The 18,217-nt window shown below is 40.4% G+C and overlaps 1 protein-coding gene across 5 annotated transcripts in view; it reads left to right on the top strand.

The window, feature by feature from the left end:
* LOC117814329 (kinesin-like protein KIF21A) overlaps nucleotides 1-18,217 on the top strand; it is a 91,961-nt gene that overhangs the window by 33,739 nt on the left and 40,005 nt on the right. For all 5 annotated transcript variants that reach the window (XM_034685597.1, XM_034685599.1, XM_034685600.1 and 2 more), the window contains exons 2-11: nucleotides 8,199-8,421; nucleotides 12,906-13,088; nucleotides 13,756-13,896; nucleotides 14,526-14,657; nucleotides 14,753-14,923; nucleotides 15,501-15,616; nucleotides 15,804-15,999; nucleotides 16,112-16,301; nucleotides 16,581-16,647; nucleotides 17,155-17,358. In XM_034685597.1, the coding sequence (XP_034541488.1) occupies nucleotides 8,199-8,421; nucleotides 12,906-13,088; nucleotides 13,756-13,896; nucleotides 14,526-14,657; nucleotides 14,753-14,923; nucleotides 15,501-15,616; nucleotides 15,804-15,999; nucleotides 16,112-16,301; nucleotides 16,581-16,647; nucleotides 17,155-17,358 (1,623 nt within the window). The remainder of the gene's footprint in view (nucleotides 1-8,198; nucleotides 8,422-12,905; nucleotides 13,089-13,755; nucleotides 13,897-14,525; nucleotides 14,658-14,752; nucleotides 14,924-15,500; nucleotides 15,617-15,803; nucleotides 16,000-16,111; nucleotides 16,302-16,580; nucleotides 16,648-17,154; nucleotides 17,359-18,217) is intronic.

Consider the following 18,217-nt stretch of genomic DNA (forward strand, 5'->3'; position numbering starts at 1 on the left):
GGGGTTCCCAAACTTTTCAGCCCCCGACCCCCAAAATATAGGTACCAAATACTTGTGACCCCCACTGTCCCTCGAAGTGGTTAAATGTTGCTTCAAAATGAGTTTACCTATATGCACATGTGGCTGTGTTTTCTGTGCTGCTGTGAATTAGCCTGCTGCAACTGATCCTGTTGTTAATCAACTGTTAGCTAACCCTGACCCTAACTTTAGGAGTCATCTGGCAACAAAGAAAGGCAGAAAACTAATGAAATGTACTTAATTGCAGGGTTTTATTTACTATTTTTGTCTATATTTTTTACAATAATTGGTAAAATAAGCAAGTTTGAATTATTAAAAAAAACAAAAAAAAAACTGGAAGACATATTGCGACCCCCCCATTGGTGTCACTCCACCCCCCAGGGGGTCCCGACCCACACTTTGGGAACCCCTGATCTAAACTGTAGAACAGCCACCACCACTAGCCTGGGCTGTAGCTCTGGTTAATGGCTACTGTCATGATGCCATAATGCTCTACTACCTGGATGTAAACAAACACAGATAATAGATGGCGTGGAAAACTGGGTTATCATCACATTTGAGAACATCACATACTTGGAGAACAGTTCCTCAAATGTCAATACAGTTGCACATTGTGTTTCCGTCAGTCCACTTATCAAAGAATCGACTTCCTCTACTTTATTAGAGTAAAACCTGCTGCTGAGTAAGACTTAAAGATTTAAACCAACATCCAAATTCAGTTTCGACTTCCTGACCCAGGCTAAAGTCCCCCCCGAGACATCTTTCTGCAACCCTTTCAAAATAAAAGTCTCAGTTTATACTGACGCAGCGACTTAATTTGCTGAGTGTTCTCCTTCCTGCTCTTAAGTAGTCTCACAGGGTTCATCGTGGTAATACAATGTTACTTTAAATGCAGCTCCTGCAGGCGGTGGATAAACACTTGAGACTAATTCATTTAGGATGTATATTTTAATACTCTTTTGGGCATGACAGTCAAGGCCTTATGCAGATTTACAGTTTCGGCTTCCTCTGCATGAAAAAATGGAGGTGGGTGTAAATCCCAAGAACAGTGTGCTTGATATTGATCCAAAACAACATCCAAAAATATCAAAAACTGGACTAACAAATGGTTGAAGTGTAGTCTTTTAATTTGCTGCTTTGCTTATTGGCCGTTATTTATTTGTGGAGATGTCATGCCCTTCATGCAGGACGTTACCTCTCCTCCCTCGCCTCCGTCCGGCCGTGTAATCCTGCAGCCGTAACGTTGGTGTCAGCACCGGGATCCAGTGTCACACAGACGGGCACAATGGCCGCACTGTACTCCCCTCACAGCATTGTTCTGCCCTGAACTTGGAGGCACAATGAGGCTTTTATTTTCCACGCAGGACAGAAGGAGAGAAAGAGAGAGAGAGAGAGAAAGAGAGAGAGAGAGGCTCACTTTTTCTTTCAGGTGCTTTCCTTCCAAGCATGTTTGTGAGCTGGACCAAAGAGGAAAGAATGACAGTGTGTGTGTGTGTGTGTGTGTGTGTGTATGTTTTAATGTTTGTCTCATCATTACGTCACAAAAGAAGTGAATGCTCACTTTCACTGCAGAGTGGTCTCATAGAGTGCTTCTGTTTCTCTCTCATCCAGACTAAACTGGATAATCCCCGCTCGATTAAGACAGTTGGGCAACATTCAGGACATCAGTACTAACATCAGCTTAGCCTCAAACAGACAGACGGACTAAATCAGTACAAACTAACCCAGCTGGAAGGCTTTAAGGGACACAGTATTGGTTCAGAGCAGGATGTTGACCCTGTGCTGTTGTGGTTTCTTTATGCAGCTATACAAAAATGTTACAACAATAATAAGTGGACAAGTTTTACTTGAAATAATTTGACCTTATTACTGATTTCACATGTGATCAAGCTCTTTTTCTCGCCTGGACTGCTAAAACAAGTTGCTTTATATGTGCATGAACGTATTCAGGTGCATGTTTACAACTGTAATAGCCTAGTGTATGACAAAACTTGATCTCCATGTAGAACCTCTGCAACCTTGGCTTTTCTAGTTTAAAGGGCTGACTGTCTATGAACAGGATTTAATGTTTATGCCGGTGTGTGAACATTTCACTTCTCTATGAGGACTAAAGAGATAAACCGTGTGCATATTTATGTTATTCAGACATTTGTTTGGACAGCAGAGCTCACATCATGACACTGGGGCTGTGATGGGTAATGTGAACCGGTACATCTGTCACCCATTATAAGCTAATTAACAGTAATGAACAGTTACAAAGTTTAGCCGTTGAAACGTTCCAGTTATTAATTTGTCATCGCTATAAATCAACACATAAAGTAGTACCAAATCAAGCAGCAACTTCCGGACTCAAAATATGAAGCCCATACGGAAGTGTTAAAAAACTGCAGTTCCTCAAATGTCCACTTGAGGCTGGCTACAGAAACACATACACACCCATTCAAAAAAGTTGATCTTTACAGCAGAAATAAACATGTTTACAGCCTGGGTCAAAAAACGGTTTTGGTCTGAATGGCTAATTTAAGTGTAAGTGGGTGAATTTTTTTCTAACGCGACAGTTCAGAAGATATTAAAATTATGAGTGTTGCCCAAATAAGGGCATGACTGACTTGATTGACAGGGACACTGTAGCTGTTGGCGAGGAGGCTCAAAGCCTGCCTCATTACCTCACACTAGCTCAACGGAAGTTATGTTGAGTTCAGCATTTCCAATATGGCACCCGCTGACGATCGACTTAAAGGTGACATATCATGCAAAATTGACTTTTTAATGGTTCTCTACCTGAAATATGTGTCCCTGTCTACAAACCCCCCGAGAATGAAAAAAATCCATCCTGCCCCTGTTTTGATTTCTCCACCTTTCTGTAAATGTGTGCTGAAACGAGCCGTTTCAGACTTCCGTGTTTTTGTTACGTAACAACAATATCCGGTCTGTCACGGAGTCAGAGCTCGGAGCTTGTTCAGCCTATAGACTGTATAAAATAATACTGAATCCCTCCTCCGTTTTTCATTACCTGCACAAATGTGTGCTAACAAGGAGCTTAGGAGGGAGGCATGCTAGTTGTAGGCTGTCTTAATAAACACAAAGGTCGGTTTTACTCCCCACGTCTGCAGATTTGAAGATCTAGTGGATGATTTTTATTTATCATGGATAAGTGCTAGCGCTAGTTAGCATAGCTACATAGCTACATGTCGTAGCTGTAGCTGTGTAGCAAGACACACATCTACATACTGATAAATTAAACAACAAGAAACACTAAATCTGTGACCAATCCTTCAGAAAAGGTCCTGCTGCCTTTCTGGCAGAGGTCGGTTTTACTCCCCACGTCTGCAGATTTGAAGATCTAGTGGATGATTTTTATTTATCATGGATAAGTGCTAGCGCTAGTTAGCATAGCCACATAGCTACATGTTCATAGCTGTAGCTGTAGCTGTAGCTGTAGCTGTGTACCAAGACACACGTCGACATACTGACAAATAAAACAACAAGAAACACAGAATCTGTGACCAATCCTTCAGAAAGGTCCTGCTGCCTTTCTGGTAGAGGTCGGTTTTACTCCCCACGTCTGCAGATTTGAAGATCTAGTGAATGATTTTTATTTATCATGGATAATCAATCAATCAATCAATCAATCTTTATTTGTATAGCGCCAAATCACAACAAACGTTATCTCAAGACGCTTTTACAAACATAGGAGGTCTAGACCACACTATGTCAAATATAAGTGCTAGCGCTAGTTAGCATAGCCACATAGCTACATGTTCGTAGCTGTGTACCAAGACACACGTCGACATACTGACAAATAAAACAACAAGAAACACTAAATCTGTGACCAATCCTTCAGAAAGGTCCTGCTACAGGCGCCACTCCGTCAGGATCAGATTCTGGATCAGATTCAGAGGGTTGAAGTAACGTGATCTCTGAGCAGCCGTGTATATTCAGCCAACATGTAAACATTAGATCAACGTGCTGGACAGCCGAGGCACATCCACTTCCTGAGGGGGCGTGGTCAGAGAGAAAACAGAGTGTTCTGAGGAGGACTGAAGAAGAGGGCTTTTCAGGCAGACCAAAATCTGATTTCAAAGTGTTTTTTTGAGCATAAACTTTAAAGACATGTTTTGGGGACCTCTTAGACCAATATATATTGATGAAAAAAGCGTGATATGTCACCTTTAAGAAACAGATGGGTGACGTCACAGTTACAGCGTCCATTATTTATACAGTCTATGGTAGTAGTATTAAAGAGAAGATCTGTATTCATTTATTTGCTTCCACAACAAATGCATGCTTTGGCAGAAGGTGATGGTGCTCATGGGAAATGCAGTCCTCAATATACTTCATGCCAACCCTATAGAAGTCAGTGGTCACTGCAGTAAAAACACATGCAGCTGATGTTTGTATGCAGATGAAAATGAGCTTTGAAACCTTGTAGCATAAAAAAGTGTTGTGTAATCAAATCTGTTATTGACCTGCTGCTGCTGCAGACTTTGTGTTGTTTCTGTTGTGAGGATCTTTTTAAAGACTTAAAAAACCAACACATGGTTTAAGATCAAGACAGTTAAACATGAGACATAAGATTAATCTAGATATAATCTGGATATTTGCCCAAAAAAGGGATTTGGGCTTTCAATCTGAACTTGGCCTCAGATGAACTCTCTCCAGTGTGCATGAAAAACTCAAACACTCTTTCACTCCCGCAATGAGCCAAATCCTCCACGAGCACTGCAGCAGCAGCAGCAGCAGCAGAGGGCTGAGTCAGACCAACACAGATAAGATCATAAAGAAAGTAAACGTGTTGTGATTTATGTAAGCTGGTATTGATCCATCAGCCTCATTGTGTTTGTAGTCTTTGTTTCTGAACTGTCATTATCCTAAATAAACGTGTGCACATGCCGTTACTCTGCCTGTAAGCTTTGTTCTCTCTCCTGATGAGAGGTTGCGTCAGTGTTGCTCTCTTCATGTTGTTGAAGTATTCACACTTAATCAGATTTGGCAGCCGAACTTGAATCATGTTGATACTCTGATGTTATTTTTGATTCGACTCAGAGCTTTGGGTGTGGTTGGAATCTTTACTTTCTGTGTAACGCCAACATCTCCCACTCCTTCAGGATCATCTCCAGATTTCATTAAAGTAAAACAAAACATCATCTCTCATGATAAGCTGTGATATCTTAAAAGGAACAGCAATTATGTTTTATTTGATGTTTTGAAATATTAAAGGGGTTGTCTTGTTTATTTTTTCATTATACATCAGAGCTTCATTTGAATGAAGATTTGTTGATGTATGATTTTTAAACCTTGTTGTGCACAAATTGTAGAACTAGCATCGCACATTTTATGTGAAATCTGGCAACTTTATAACACTTCTGGAAAGCTTTAACAAAATCTGTCTTTTAAAAGCTAGTTAATTAGAAACGAATTAGACGAATAGTGGAATGTTTGTTGTTTTTCCTTATTGACCCAAAGTCTGCATGATGGTGACCGCATGACAATATTACACATAACCATTTACACTTAAGAGACTCATAGCTTAAAGTAAAAGGGACAACAGAATATTATAAGTATAAAACTTAGATTTTTAAATCTATATTGCAAAAACAACGAGGTGATGAAGGAGAGAAAACTCAAATAAGGCCACCATCCATTAAACATGGAACAACGTGCCGTTATAGAGTAAAGAATCAGGAGATATTTAAACAGTGTTCACACAGCAGAGAGCAGCACTGCAGAGGGTAGTTTGTCCAGCTGAAGACTAAACATTTGTATAATGTTCAAAATCAAACCTGAACCAGCTAAAGGGTTTTTAAATCTCTTGAGTCTTTTCAAATTGTACGTGAGGAAAACCATCGTGTTCACGGGCAGAAGTGCGCTCCTTGCTTTGTTGACTGTAAATCCTGTCTTTGAGAATATCCTCTCTGATGGTGTGGAGGTGGATGGGATGATGTGGATTGTTTTTGAGGCTTCAGACAGCTTTGGGTATCCCTCCTCGTTCTTTTGGCCCCGTACAGTTTTTGTGTGGTCCGGTAATCCTTGATCTCACAGCCCTCTTCATGAAGCTGCTCCTCATCTTCATCACTAGTTTTTAGAATCAACTGAAGTTTTATTTCCTGACATTTTGAGCTGCTATGAACGTAGAAAGATTTAAAGGCAAGCTGAGGTACGTCTGCTCCACAGGTCCCAGCTAAATGGGAGAGTCCACCTTTAATTACCAGGGGAGATTTAATTACCACTTTAAGGAGATTTAACACTTCAAGAGCTGTTCTCAGAATTACATTAAATAAGTCTATATTTATATAAAAATAGGCTACACGAGACACTATTTTTAAGGGAAACAGGAAAATAATGTAAAATTAGACATTGAGCACCCCCATGGTTTGAATGGAATGATCCACGTTTCATATGCAAATATTCGACTATGAGATTGGCAGTCGACTAAGGCTCGTTAGAACGAATCGTCGAATATTCGACTATTTGGGGTCACCCCTACAATATAACCATTTTTAAAACTTACAGTAATTAAGTCCTGTTTGTTTGATAAAGCTCTAGGACCACAACATTCACAATAAATGTATTCTTTAGGCTGTGTGGATTTCAGGAAGCAAACCACCGGGATATATTCTGGGAATGCGCAGCGTTAAGACCCTTCTGGATCAAGTTTCATAGAATATTAAGAAGTATATTTAGTACTGACCTGACCCTACAGTTTACTCCATTGTTCTGGGGAGATGTAGATTTTCAGGCTAGGCCTATTGATAAATACCTGTTTGACATTTTGAGATGTGCTTGCAAAGCAACCATTATGAGGCACTGGTTGCATCCTGAAACTCCCACAATATGGATGTGGATTAATATAGTAAATTTTATTTATGTTATGGAAAGGATAACTTCCTTTTTGCAACTTCAGAAAGATGTATTCATTAAACTCAGGACAAAATGGACTAACTGTAAAACAACTACAGGCAGATTTTGTGGAGGACACCATCCAAGGGCCTTGTGATGCTGTCTTGTCTTAGCTAATTGCATGATTTTTGTGTGTGAATGAAATCACATTGTCTCCCCCAGGTTGTATTTAGTTCTAATAACCTTTAAAAACTGATGACTGCAGAGGAAATTAACACCATTATCTCTTTTGTATCTCAATACTCTGTATAAAAACTTCTGTCCAATCACAAACATAAAGAAGTTCAAAAACATAAATGTATTTTTTGCAAGTTGGACAGTGTGCAGGATTTCTGTAATTAATTAAGACTTGCAGTAACGAAATAAACAAACCAATCAAAAACAACAAATCCTGACATTGAACAAACCAAAATAAAAAAACAACACAGAACTGTGCAGTATCCTTTTCATATCATGTGAAATAATACTTTTTATACCAGATGCAAAACTTGTTATGTCATGTAAAACTTTTAAACCTGAAACTTCTCATATGAAGAGCAATTTTATCTTTAATTATTACTTTTATTTTGTTTATTTTTCCTGTGCAGTACAAGCTTTCTTATCATAAGCAATATACAGTTATATATCATATTCAGTATCATTTTTATTATGTTTTAGTCTTGTTTAAAGGCACTATGAGGAGTTTTTCACCAGTTGAGAAACAGACTGAAACTGGTCCTGATGCCTCTTTATGACCCTCAAAAGCAAACAAGACCATCAACAACAACACTGATACCTTCTCTGTTGTCATTTTTAATGCCTTAAACCACTCAGAGGGGGTAGGTGTCAGACCACATGATGGACCTCTTGCAAAAACACCCTTTTTTTGGCTGTTTTCATTGCAAATAATCACATTGTAAGATAAGTCTAAATGTTTAAAGACAACAGGATGAGGTTATTGTCTGAAGACACTAATTTTGCATTTACAGGACAAGAGATAAGAGGTATCACTTTGTCCACAAGGGGGTGCCAGAATCGATACAAGCTAAAAGTTCCTCACAGCAGCTTTAAATGTAGTGTTCTAATGTCAGGGACATGCTCATTATCACTGATCCATGATGCTTTTGACTCCTCATTACCTGGCTGTGCTCACTACTTGATTCTGATTGGTCAGTAGCTTGCAGCAGCACTTAGTGTGTTGAGTTTGCACTCATTATGGAGGTGTTGTTTTGAAAGTATTGAGGGAGTCTGTTTCCTCATTATCACCCTAACAAGCTCTCACCTCTCTTATTTCTCCTCAGGATTCGTCCTCAGCTGGCCCGGGAGAAAATAGAAGGATGTCACATCTGCACATATGTGATGCCCGGGGAGCCTCAGGTGATCCTGGGCAAAGACAAGTCCTTCACCTACGACTACATGTTCGACATGGACTCCCAGCAGGACTCCATCTACACCTCCTGCACCGAGAAGCTGATCGAGGGCTGCTTCGAGGGCTACAACGCCACCGTGTTTGCATATGGACAGGCGAGTCTTTGTCTTCGGCGTAACAGCTGCGGCGCTGGTGGTGCTTTATAGCTGGGTGGATGTTGGGAAACAGATCAGTGAATTTGTGGGTTTGAGGACAGAAAGAAGGGTTTAGTGTTTGAGAGGTGGAAAGTGTTGACATTCTGGTGAAAAGAAACCAGAGGAGACGCCTGTTGTGGAATCTGAACCTCTGCAGTGTTTTCTTTAAAGAAATCATTTGACATTCTTAGGAAATCTCTTATTTGCTTTCTTACTGAGAGTTAGACGAGAAGAATCTATGCTACCCTCACTTCCTATGGAGCCATCAGGCCGTTTATTTAACTTAGCATAAAGGCTGGAAATGGCAAGTCTCAGTATATAAATTTAAAGGTGACATATCACGCTTTTTTCATCAATATATATTGGTCTAAGAGGTCCCCAAAACATGTCTTTAAAGTTTATGCTCAAAAAAACACTTTGAAATCAGATTTTGGTCTGCCTGAAAATCCCTCTTCTTCAGTCCTCCTCAGAACACTCTGTTTTCTCTCTGACCACGCCCCCTCAGGAAGTGGATGTGCCTCGGCTCTCCAGCACGTTGATCTAATGTTTACATGTTGGCTGAATATACACGGCTGCTCAGAGATCACGTTACTTCAACCCTCTGAATCTGATCCAGAATCTGATCCTGACGGAGAGGCGCCTGTAGCAGGACCTTTTCTGAAGGATTGGTCACAGATTTAGTGTTTCTTGTTGTTTTATTTATCAGTATGTCCACGTGTGTCTTGGTACACAGCTACGGACATGTAGCTATGTGGCTATGCTAACTAGCGCTAGCACTTATCCATGATAAATAAAAATCATTCACTAGATCTTCAAATCTGCAGACGTGGGGAGTAAAACCGACCTCTGCCAGAAAGGCATCAGGACCTTTCTGAAGGATTGGTCACAGATTTAGTGTTACTTGTTGTTTTATTTGTCAGTATGTCCACGTGTGTCTTGGTACACAGCTACAAGACATTAGAATCATTAGAAAAATTCTTCAAGATAAAAAAATATCAACACAGTAAAATTAATAAAATAAGTAAGGGTAGAAAGCAAAATTAAGAGTCAGTTAATGTTGAAAAGATCAGATAAATACAATAATTAAATAGATAACTAAATAAATAATATGAATAAATGTTAGTGGTTATAATATCCACGGTCCTATCCTCTCAATACAGGGAGAAAAGCCCCCAGATAAAGACTTCAAACTCCTGATTTGTGTGAGAGAAAAACTCTGAAGACTAAAAAAAATTACAGTATTAATATTAAGTGGAAACATAATTGACAAAAATAGAGTTAAATCCTGTTTTAAGTGAAAATATCCAAGATTTTCTGATTCCTGTTTGCAGCTTTTCTCTGTCTTGTAAAATCAGATCATGCTCAGTCACAACTTGGGATGATGATGTCACCTCTGCTTTACCACATTGTAATAAGCATTTTCTAAAAATAGTTACAGAAAATTGAGTAAAAAAACATCTGCAAATGAGTTGATATTGAAAACAAGAATTACATATTCAATCCTCTTTTGCTTCATGGAGACAGTCAACTAAGCTTAGAATAAAGTTTGAAGCCTCAGGTGTTAGTTTGGCTCAGTAGTTGAAGTCTTGGCTCATGTACTGACGCCCAAGTCCTCTTGGTGATCCCTTGTTTGACTCTTGGCCTCAACTCTTTACTGCATTTCCAAAAAGGCAAAATGGCCCCAAAGACCAACTAAGAGAAATGTACCTAAGAGGGATTCACGGTCATTATCGAACCCTAAACTCCTCATTTGAATAAAGAGTCATTTCCAACAGTGAAGGGACAGAGAGGCTTTAATTCTGCAGCAACAATGGGGAAATAAATGAGCTCTGTTAATGAAGTTTCAAAATGTGGCCAGAAATGGCTCGATCCTGCTTCACATTTTAATATATTATCTGGATTTTGAACTGTTTTTAGTAAAACCTTGTAATGAATATGTCTTTTATTAATTCTTAAAGGTTTAATTTTTAACCATTTTACATTCCTGGGTCAAACATGTGATCTAAAAATTCCAATCTCCATAAACTTAAAGCTCCCTTCTCCTCTTCTTCCCCCTCTCTCTGTGTTTCTATCACCAAGTTAACCACATGGAAATAACATGCAAGCCTAGGCCTCATTCCTCCCCTTCACCTCCCCTTCCGCCATGGTTGCTGTGGTGACAGAGCTCCCGCTGAAAGGCTCGCACACGATTCAGAGTGAAGTGAAGTGCACAAACACCTATTTTAGACGTCCATACATCTTTAATGTGCGCCCGTATTAACCCATTTCTCCCCAGTTACTGCTGCTGTGCGTGCTGGCCTACTTCTGAGAGCAGAGCCGGCGGTCTCTGTGGCCTGGATCAGACCTGTTTGCTTCTGTGGCTTTAAAGGGGACTAATCTAGATTTAGATCGACCCACTCGGCTGCATCACAAGAACTCAGCCTGGTTGGGTTGCAGATATAAACAGACAGCAGTGATGGAGAGAGGAGAGAGGGACTTTGCTATTTGAAGTGCATCATTTTAATACTGTACAGTGTGCTACATTCTCACATGTCTGATCTGTGTTTTTAAAATAAGAACCAAATGAAGAGGAAAGGAAAGGAAATTATAATGGTTGCTAAAATCTCTTCAACTTACAGGCTTGATTTGCCATAATAAGACTTCATCCTTCTGTATTTACTGGAAAAATGTAGTCTGACTGCACATAGAGCCCTGAAGTTTATGCAATGAGTTTCTGTCCATCCTTAGGGGATGTCTCAGGGAGGGATGGTCTTCGTCGTTTTTCTCTATTTGGGCAGAACAGGTTGGATCTTAATAATGATAATTGTGATGGAATTCAGCAACAAACTGGACACTGGACACAGAAGACTCAGGAGACTCTGACGGCTTACGTTGAAATAGTTTATGTAGAACTTGGCCAAGGAGAAATAACATAACAGTACACAGGCAGGAGAGTGCAGTGCAATGCCAAGTCAGTTCTGACAGACAAAACCCTTGGCAAGGTATTTATTCCCTCTGAAGACGACACTAAAGTTAGATAACCATGTTTGGACAATAGGAACACAACAGGTAGGAAGAAGACCTGTGCTCTAGTTCTGGAGACAGTAAGTCGGCCATAACACACAGATAAAGACAGGAGCAGGGGGAGAGACCTTGACTACTACCCTGACACGATCTCGCCCGTCACAGATGACATAGGAATCAAGTTATTCTACTTGACATTGAGACTGAAAGAATAGAATAGTTAAACATTCTTACATACGCATATATAAGATTATGAAAATTCCACGACAATAATAATAATAATTAAAATGATAATGATGAACAAATAATAATAAACAAATAATAGTAAAATAATAATGTAATAATGAATTGGAATTTTAATGATAATGATAATAATAATAATAATAATAATAATAATAATAATAATAATAATAGTAATAACAATACAAAATAGTAGTACAATAATAATAATAAAAATAAAAATATTGTACAATAACAGTTATAATACAATAGTAGTGAAATAAAAATAACAAAACGGTAATGTAAAATAATAATAGTAAATAAACAATAATAGTAAAGTGATAATAATATTGATAATTTAAAAAATAACAATCATACAATATTAGTAAAATAAATAATAATCATACAATAAAAGAAAAATTAATAAAATAATACAATCATAGTAAAATAATGATAAGAAGAAGAAGAATGTGATATAATTATAATGACAGTGATAATAACAATACAATAATAGTTAAATAATACTTTATATACAGAGCAACTTCAATCAAAGTGCATTACAGAGATTCAAAGTCTATAATAGATGACAATAATAAGAACATTAAAACACGATAAACAAACATACAAAGACACAACACGCCGTACCTCAGGAATCAAACTCAACAGTAAACAGGCAGGTCTTCAGCTCTGCTTTAAATAACTCAACCGAACAAGCCCGTCTGATGTCAAGAGACTTAACAAGCCTGCTCACCAAGAGTCTGTTTTCTGACCTTGGGAACACTTAGAGGACCAGAGTCCTGAGAACGTAGTGCCTGAGCACCTGAGCAGGCACACATGGGTCCACCAGGTCAGTCAGATAAGAGGGTGCTGTGCCATTTACTATTTTATAAGCCAACAGCAGAACCCTCAAATCTGCTCTGGCCTGAACAGGCAGCCACTGAAGAGAGGAGAGGACTGGAGTTAGGGCCTCACATTTGAATGATCAGGTCAGAGTACGAGATGATGCATTCTGCACTAACTGCAGACCTCTTGAACTCTTCTTAATCTAATCTGGATGAAACAAAGGCATGGACGAGGACCTCAGCATCATTAAGGGTTAGGATATCTTAGGTGGAAAAGAAGACTCACAATCATCATAACAATTCTGTTTCCCATCCTGAGCATGACATCAGATCAATATGAACCTCATGTGAATGTTAATTTATTTTCTCCTTCTCATCCAGACGGGTTCAGGGAAGACGTACACCATGGGGACGGGTTTTGATGTCAACATTTCAGAGGAGGAGCTGGGCATCATCCCCCGTGCCGTCCACCATCTCTTTAAGGGCATCGAGGAGCGCCGAGAGGCCGCCCAGGAGCAGGGACGCCCCGTACCCGAGTTCAAAATCAACGCCCAGTTCTTGGAGGTAATCATCATAGTTCACTGCAGAATGATGAACTAAAACACCTGATTTTTAGTCCTGTTAGGACTGACTGTACAGAGATGTCAGGGGTCAGGCTTATATTGTTGACACTGCTCATTTAACAAGCTTTGACACCGGCGCTCCATCATTTGGAAACATCCTCACTGACAATTGAACTGCAGCAGCTGTCATCGGGGGGTTAGGAGGTGTTGGGGGAGGTGGTGGTGGAGTCTCAGCCGGGACAGGAAGTTCACAGGAATGATGTAGCTCACAGTTGTTCTGGTCCATCAAAGTGTGACATTGTTTAAATTCCTGCAGGAGACCTGGAAGTGGAGAGGTGGAGGAGGAGCCGAGGAATCAAACACTCTGAGAATAATGTCTGAAATGATCACTCTTCAGATTTTAAAATGTTGCAGACTAGAAGTTGTTTCTTTGTAAATTAAAGAGCATCAAAAAACAGGATGCTGATGCAGAAACACTCAACAATGCGACACCTCCTTTATTTTACAGATTATATCTGGTGCTCATTTAAACATTGAGGTGAAAATGGCTTCAAAGTGAAGTTAAAGTCACCTGAAATATTTATATATATTCATCCAGTATCTGTTTCTTTAAGGTCCGAATGTTTTGATTTTCTTATTGATTGTGTGTGTTTTGTGGTTCTGTGTAGCTCTATAACGAGGAAGTTCTGGACCTGTTCGACTCTACACGAGACATGAAGCAGAAATCCCTCATAAAGATCCACGAGGACGCCACCGGGGGAATCTACACGGTCGGCGTGACCACACGGACCGTGTCCTCCGCGGCTGAGGTAAAGGAGCACGCTCAGTCTTTCTCGATGACTCATCACTGTGTGCTGTACTCGAGAGTAGGATGGTCCTCCCTGTCGTCACGCAGGAAAAAAACATTGGCATCTTCTTATTTATAAATGCATCCTAGAACTACTTCCCTCTTACCTCCTTGCATATATTGCACAAAAGAACTCAGGAAGTCATAAACTTCGATCTCAGGATCTTTTATTAGAATCTGTTCCGAGGGTCAAGACTGAACTTGGGAGAAAAGGCCTTCAGGTTTGCTGCTCCCTCGACCTGGAATGCTTTACAAAAGGATCTGAAACTGTCTAATATGATATCTTTGAATGCTTTTAAGTGGTCCTTAAATGACTTAGAGGCTGAAGCATCTGTCTTTAAATGTGACATGCTGTTTTTCTGGAGGTACCTGTTGTGTAGCTGTTGTATGTGTCTGCTATTTGTATTTATGCCTATTGTAAAGTTGTAACTCTGTAACTGTGCTGCTGCCTATCTTGGCCAGGAGTCTCTTAGAAAAGAGATTTTAATCTCAATGAGCATCTCATGGTTAAATAAAGGTTAGAATAACTCTCTGTAAGTTGTTGTATTGTTTTTCCTGCAGTATTAAAAGTTTTTTGTCTCCTTTATTCAGATGATGCAGTGCCTGAAGCTGGGCGCTCTGTCCCGCACCACAGCCAGCACTCAGATGAACGTCCAGAGCTCTCGATCCCACGCCATCTTCACCATCCACCTGTGCCAAGTTCGCGTCTGTGCCTCCGACAATGTCAGTACTTTAAGTCTTAATTCTTCAAAATATATACTGCAGAGAAATCCCAGTATGAATGACTGATGTTGTTTCTGATTGTCATCATCACACAGCAAGACACTGAGACTGATAACAGAGTCTCCAACGGGAACTCTGAGATGGACGAGTACGAGACGCTGACAGCAAAGTTTCACTTTGTGGATCTCGCCGGTTCAGAGAGGCTGAAGAGAACCGGAGCGACGGGAGACCGAGCCAAAGAGGGCATCTCCATCAACTGTGGACTGGTGAGCTTCTTCCTCACGCCTTCTTTCTCCTCCCTCACTCTAAAGTATCTGTAAAGTCACTCAGTGAAAGATCTCAGACAGCCATTCAGTGGAGTCTGCTGCCATCTAGTGGTAGAGAAGGGAACAACAGACATTTAATAAATTAAAAAATAGTGGTCTTTGCTTTGGCTTTGAATATCATAATAAAACATTAAACTGCAGTGACATTGTTCTGCTCCTTAATAAACTATACCTGCACAGTATTTTAAACATTACTACAGTTTTATTTAACATATGGCTTCCTGAGTATCTCATGGTGTCTTTCCTTAGGAAGAGATTAGGGGACAAGAGTTTATCAGCTCATGCAAAACCATCTGAAATCAAACTATGAATCTTTCAACCCCTTAAAACCATAAACTTCCAGCCTCAAACCGTATCAGAATCAGTTATTAACCCTCATGTGGTCAAACATCTGTGTGGCTGATGTGATCATGTTCGGGGTTTTTATTTGTTTGCATCCTAAAAGTTTATAGTTTTTAGTCCCTTTATCTTGATACTGAGCCGTGACATCATCTCGCCCTGTTCCCTCTTGATGCAGCTCGCTCTGGGGAATGTAATCAGCGCTCTGGGTGACCGGAGCAAGAGGAGCTCACACGTGCCTTACAGAGACTCCAAACTGACCCGACTTCTGCAGGACTCGTTAGGAGGAAACAGGTCAGTGATTGTGACACTTGAGTTCACCTTCTTTCCTTGACCACATCTGTGCCAGATCCTGCAGACTTTAGCTGGGCGACTTCTCAGACTGAGAGAATTCATCGTGTTTCAACAGCTCGAAGGCTTTTAAAGAAATAAGCAAATCAGCAGGAGAGGTGCAAAGTAAACATTGTCATTCATTTCTCAGCCAAACAGTGATGATTGCGTGCATCAGCCCGTCTGACCGTGACTTCATGGAGACTCTGAACACGTTAAAGTACGCCAACCGAGCCCGAAACATCAAGAACAAGGTGATGGTGAACCAGGACAAGGCCAGCCAGCAGATCAGCGTCCTGAGGACGGAGATCGCTCGACTGCAGATTGAGCTGATGGAGTACAAGACGGTGAGGAGGCACGAGGAGTTCAGACGAAGAAACTTGAGACACTAAATCCTTAATTAGAAATAAACCACCTCTCCTTGGTGTTGTCTCTTCTTCTTCCTCTTCCTCTCTGCAGGGAAAACGCCTGATGGGTGAAGACGGCGTAGAGAGCTTCAGCGACATGTTCCACGAGAACTCCATGCTGCAGACGGAGAACAGCAACCTGAGGGTGAGGGTGAAGGCCATGCAGGAGACGATCGACGCCCAGAGAGCGAGGCTCACTCAGGTGCTCAGTGACCAGGCCAACCAGGCGCTCGCCCGGGCAGGTGGGTTCAGACAGAAAAAGACTTGTGGAGTCAAAAGTATCCAAGAGAGTGATTCCTAAACTTGATCAACCTTTTGTGACGGTCTTTGGTTTTGGTGCTTGATTCTGCTTAATGCAAAGTCATCCTGTGTAAGTTTATAAATGTAAGATGTGTTAGAAAATATCTTTCTGTCTTCATCAGCCTTATATGCCATTGTCTATATTATTGCAGCTGTTTTAGAGTCATATTTTTATTAAACAGGAAGTGTTTTGTGACATTGGAATCTTATTTCTCCTTCAGGTGAGGGCGGAACTGAAGAAATTGGAAACATGATTCAGGGTTACATCAAAGAGATTGAGGACCTCAGGTAAAGACTTCTTACTGTTGATTACTCTATTTAGATCAGGAGAGACTTCATTATGAGCGAGCACTTACTTATTTTACAAGTTCAGAAAATATGAGAAATGTGTAATATCTTTGACGATTAGACTCCATCGTGCAGTCCTCATATACTCGACGGGGTAGGGAGGCAAAAAGCAGGATAGGATGTGTCCCTGTGGAGTCTAAGTACTGGTGATGGTGGTGAGGGAAGGACGGATGCAGGATGAGCTGAGGAGCTGGATTCTGAGATGGATTAAATGTGACAGGGGTGCAGGAGGGTTGCAATGCTTGAGCTGACACGCTATCTAAAAGTGGAGCCGAGGAGAAGAGGTTTACATTTTTGGCAGCAGCAGGATGATTGGTCGATAGAGGTTGAGGTTAAATCTAGTTGTTGATTTTTGTTTAACACATTTAGTTCACTATTTAGCACCAAAAGTCAGAAATATTTTCAAACCCTGAGTTGTGTGACTGTGTCTCTTTCTTTCACTCTCAGAGCCAAACTCCTGGAGAGCGAGGCTGTGAATGAGAACTTGAGGAAGAATCTGTCCCGTGCCTCCAATCGCCAGTCGTTCTACGGAGGGCCCGGCTCCTTCTCCTCCACGATGATGGCCCCCGAGAAGGAGACCTCCGACATCATCGAGCTCGCCAAGAAAGACCTGGAGAAACTGAAGAAGCGAGAGAAGAAGAAAAAGAAAAGGTACCAAGCTGTAGTTATTTTACTGACAAAAACTCCCATCCAGGACCGACTGTTCTTTATTGTTCAGGGTGTGGTTCAGGGTATCTTGTGTCTTACTTCACAATTTAATCAGATCTTAGACTGCTCGCTTGTCCAGTTTTTCTCAGCAGTATGTAAACGCATCACCATTCACTTCCTCCCTTTTTTAATGTCAGTTTTCTTAGTCCATTCTGTGTATGTACTCGACTTGAGCTACAAATACAGAATTGAAAGAGTTCCAAATCTTTCTAAAACCTATATAAAGTAAGTGCAACCATCTAGTTAATCACTGGTATGACATTTCACCATGTGCACGCCTGAAGAAGTTACCTCGCCTTAATTAAACACAGAGAAGTTCACAAGAGGAAATCAGCATCATAATATTTTGGAGGAAGATAGATAGATAGATAGATAGATCTTTATTTGTCCTGAATAAGGAGATTTGTTGTCACCGTCTGTACAAGAATACATGTATAAAACACAAATAAACAATAAACATCCACCCAGCCTCACAGCAATGGTGCACATCATCCCACATATACACACACCGGACACGTATGAACACACAGGACACATATATGCACACATATGGAAAGGCCCACATCGGTGCAAAACACCTTAGAGGTTTGCAGGAAATTAAATGTGTGATGGTCAGAGTTTCCCCTCGGCTTTGTTGCTGCAGCTCAATTATTTGCAGACATTTAAAGAGCAAGTGCAGCTTTAAATGCAGGTATGGTCTCACTTCATTTATATATCTGTTTTAAATTGGTGCAATTTAAAACTTTAGTAATGGAGAAGTGGTATGACTTCATAAACTTTGCCAATCACATGCATGGATTTT

The sequence above is a fragment of the Notolabrus celidotus genome, chromosome 6, assembly GCF_009762535.1.
Source record: "Notolabrus celidotus isolate fNotCel1 chromosome 6, fNotCel1.pri, whole genome shotgun sequence".
Classification (NCBI taxonomy): domain Eukaryota; kingdom Metazoa; phylum Chordata; class Actinopteri; order Labriformes; family Labridae; genus Notolabrus; species Notolabrus celidotus.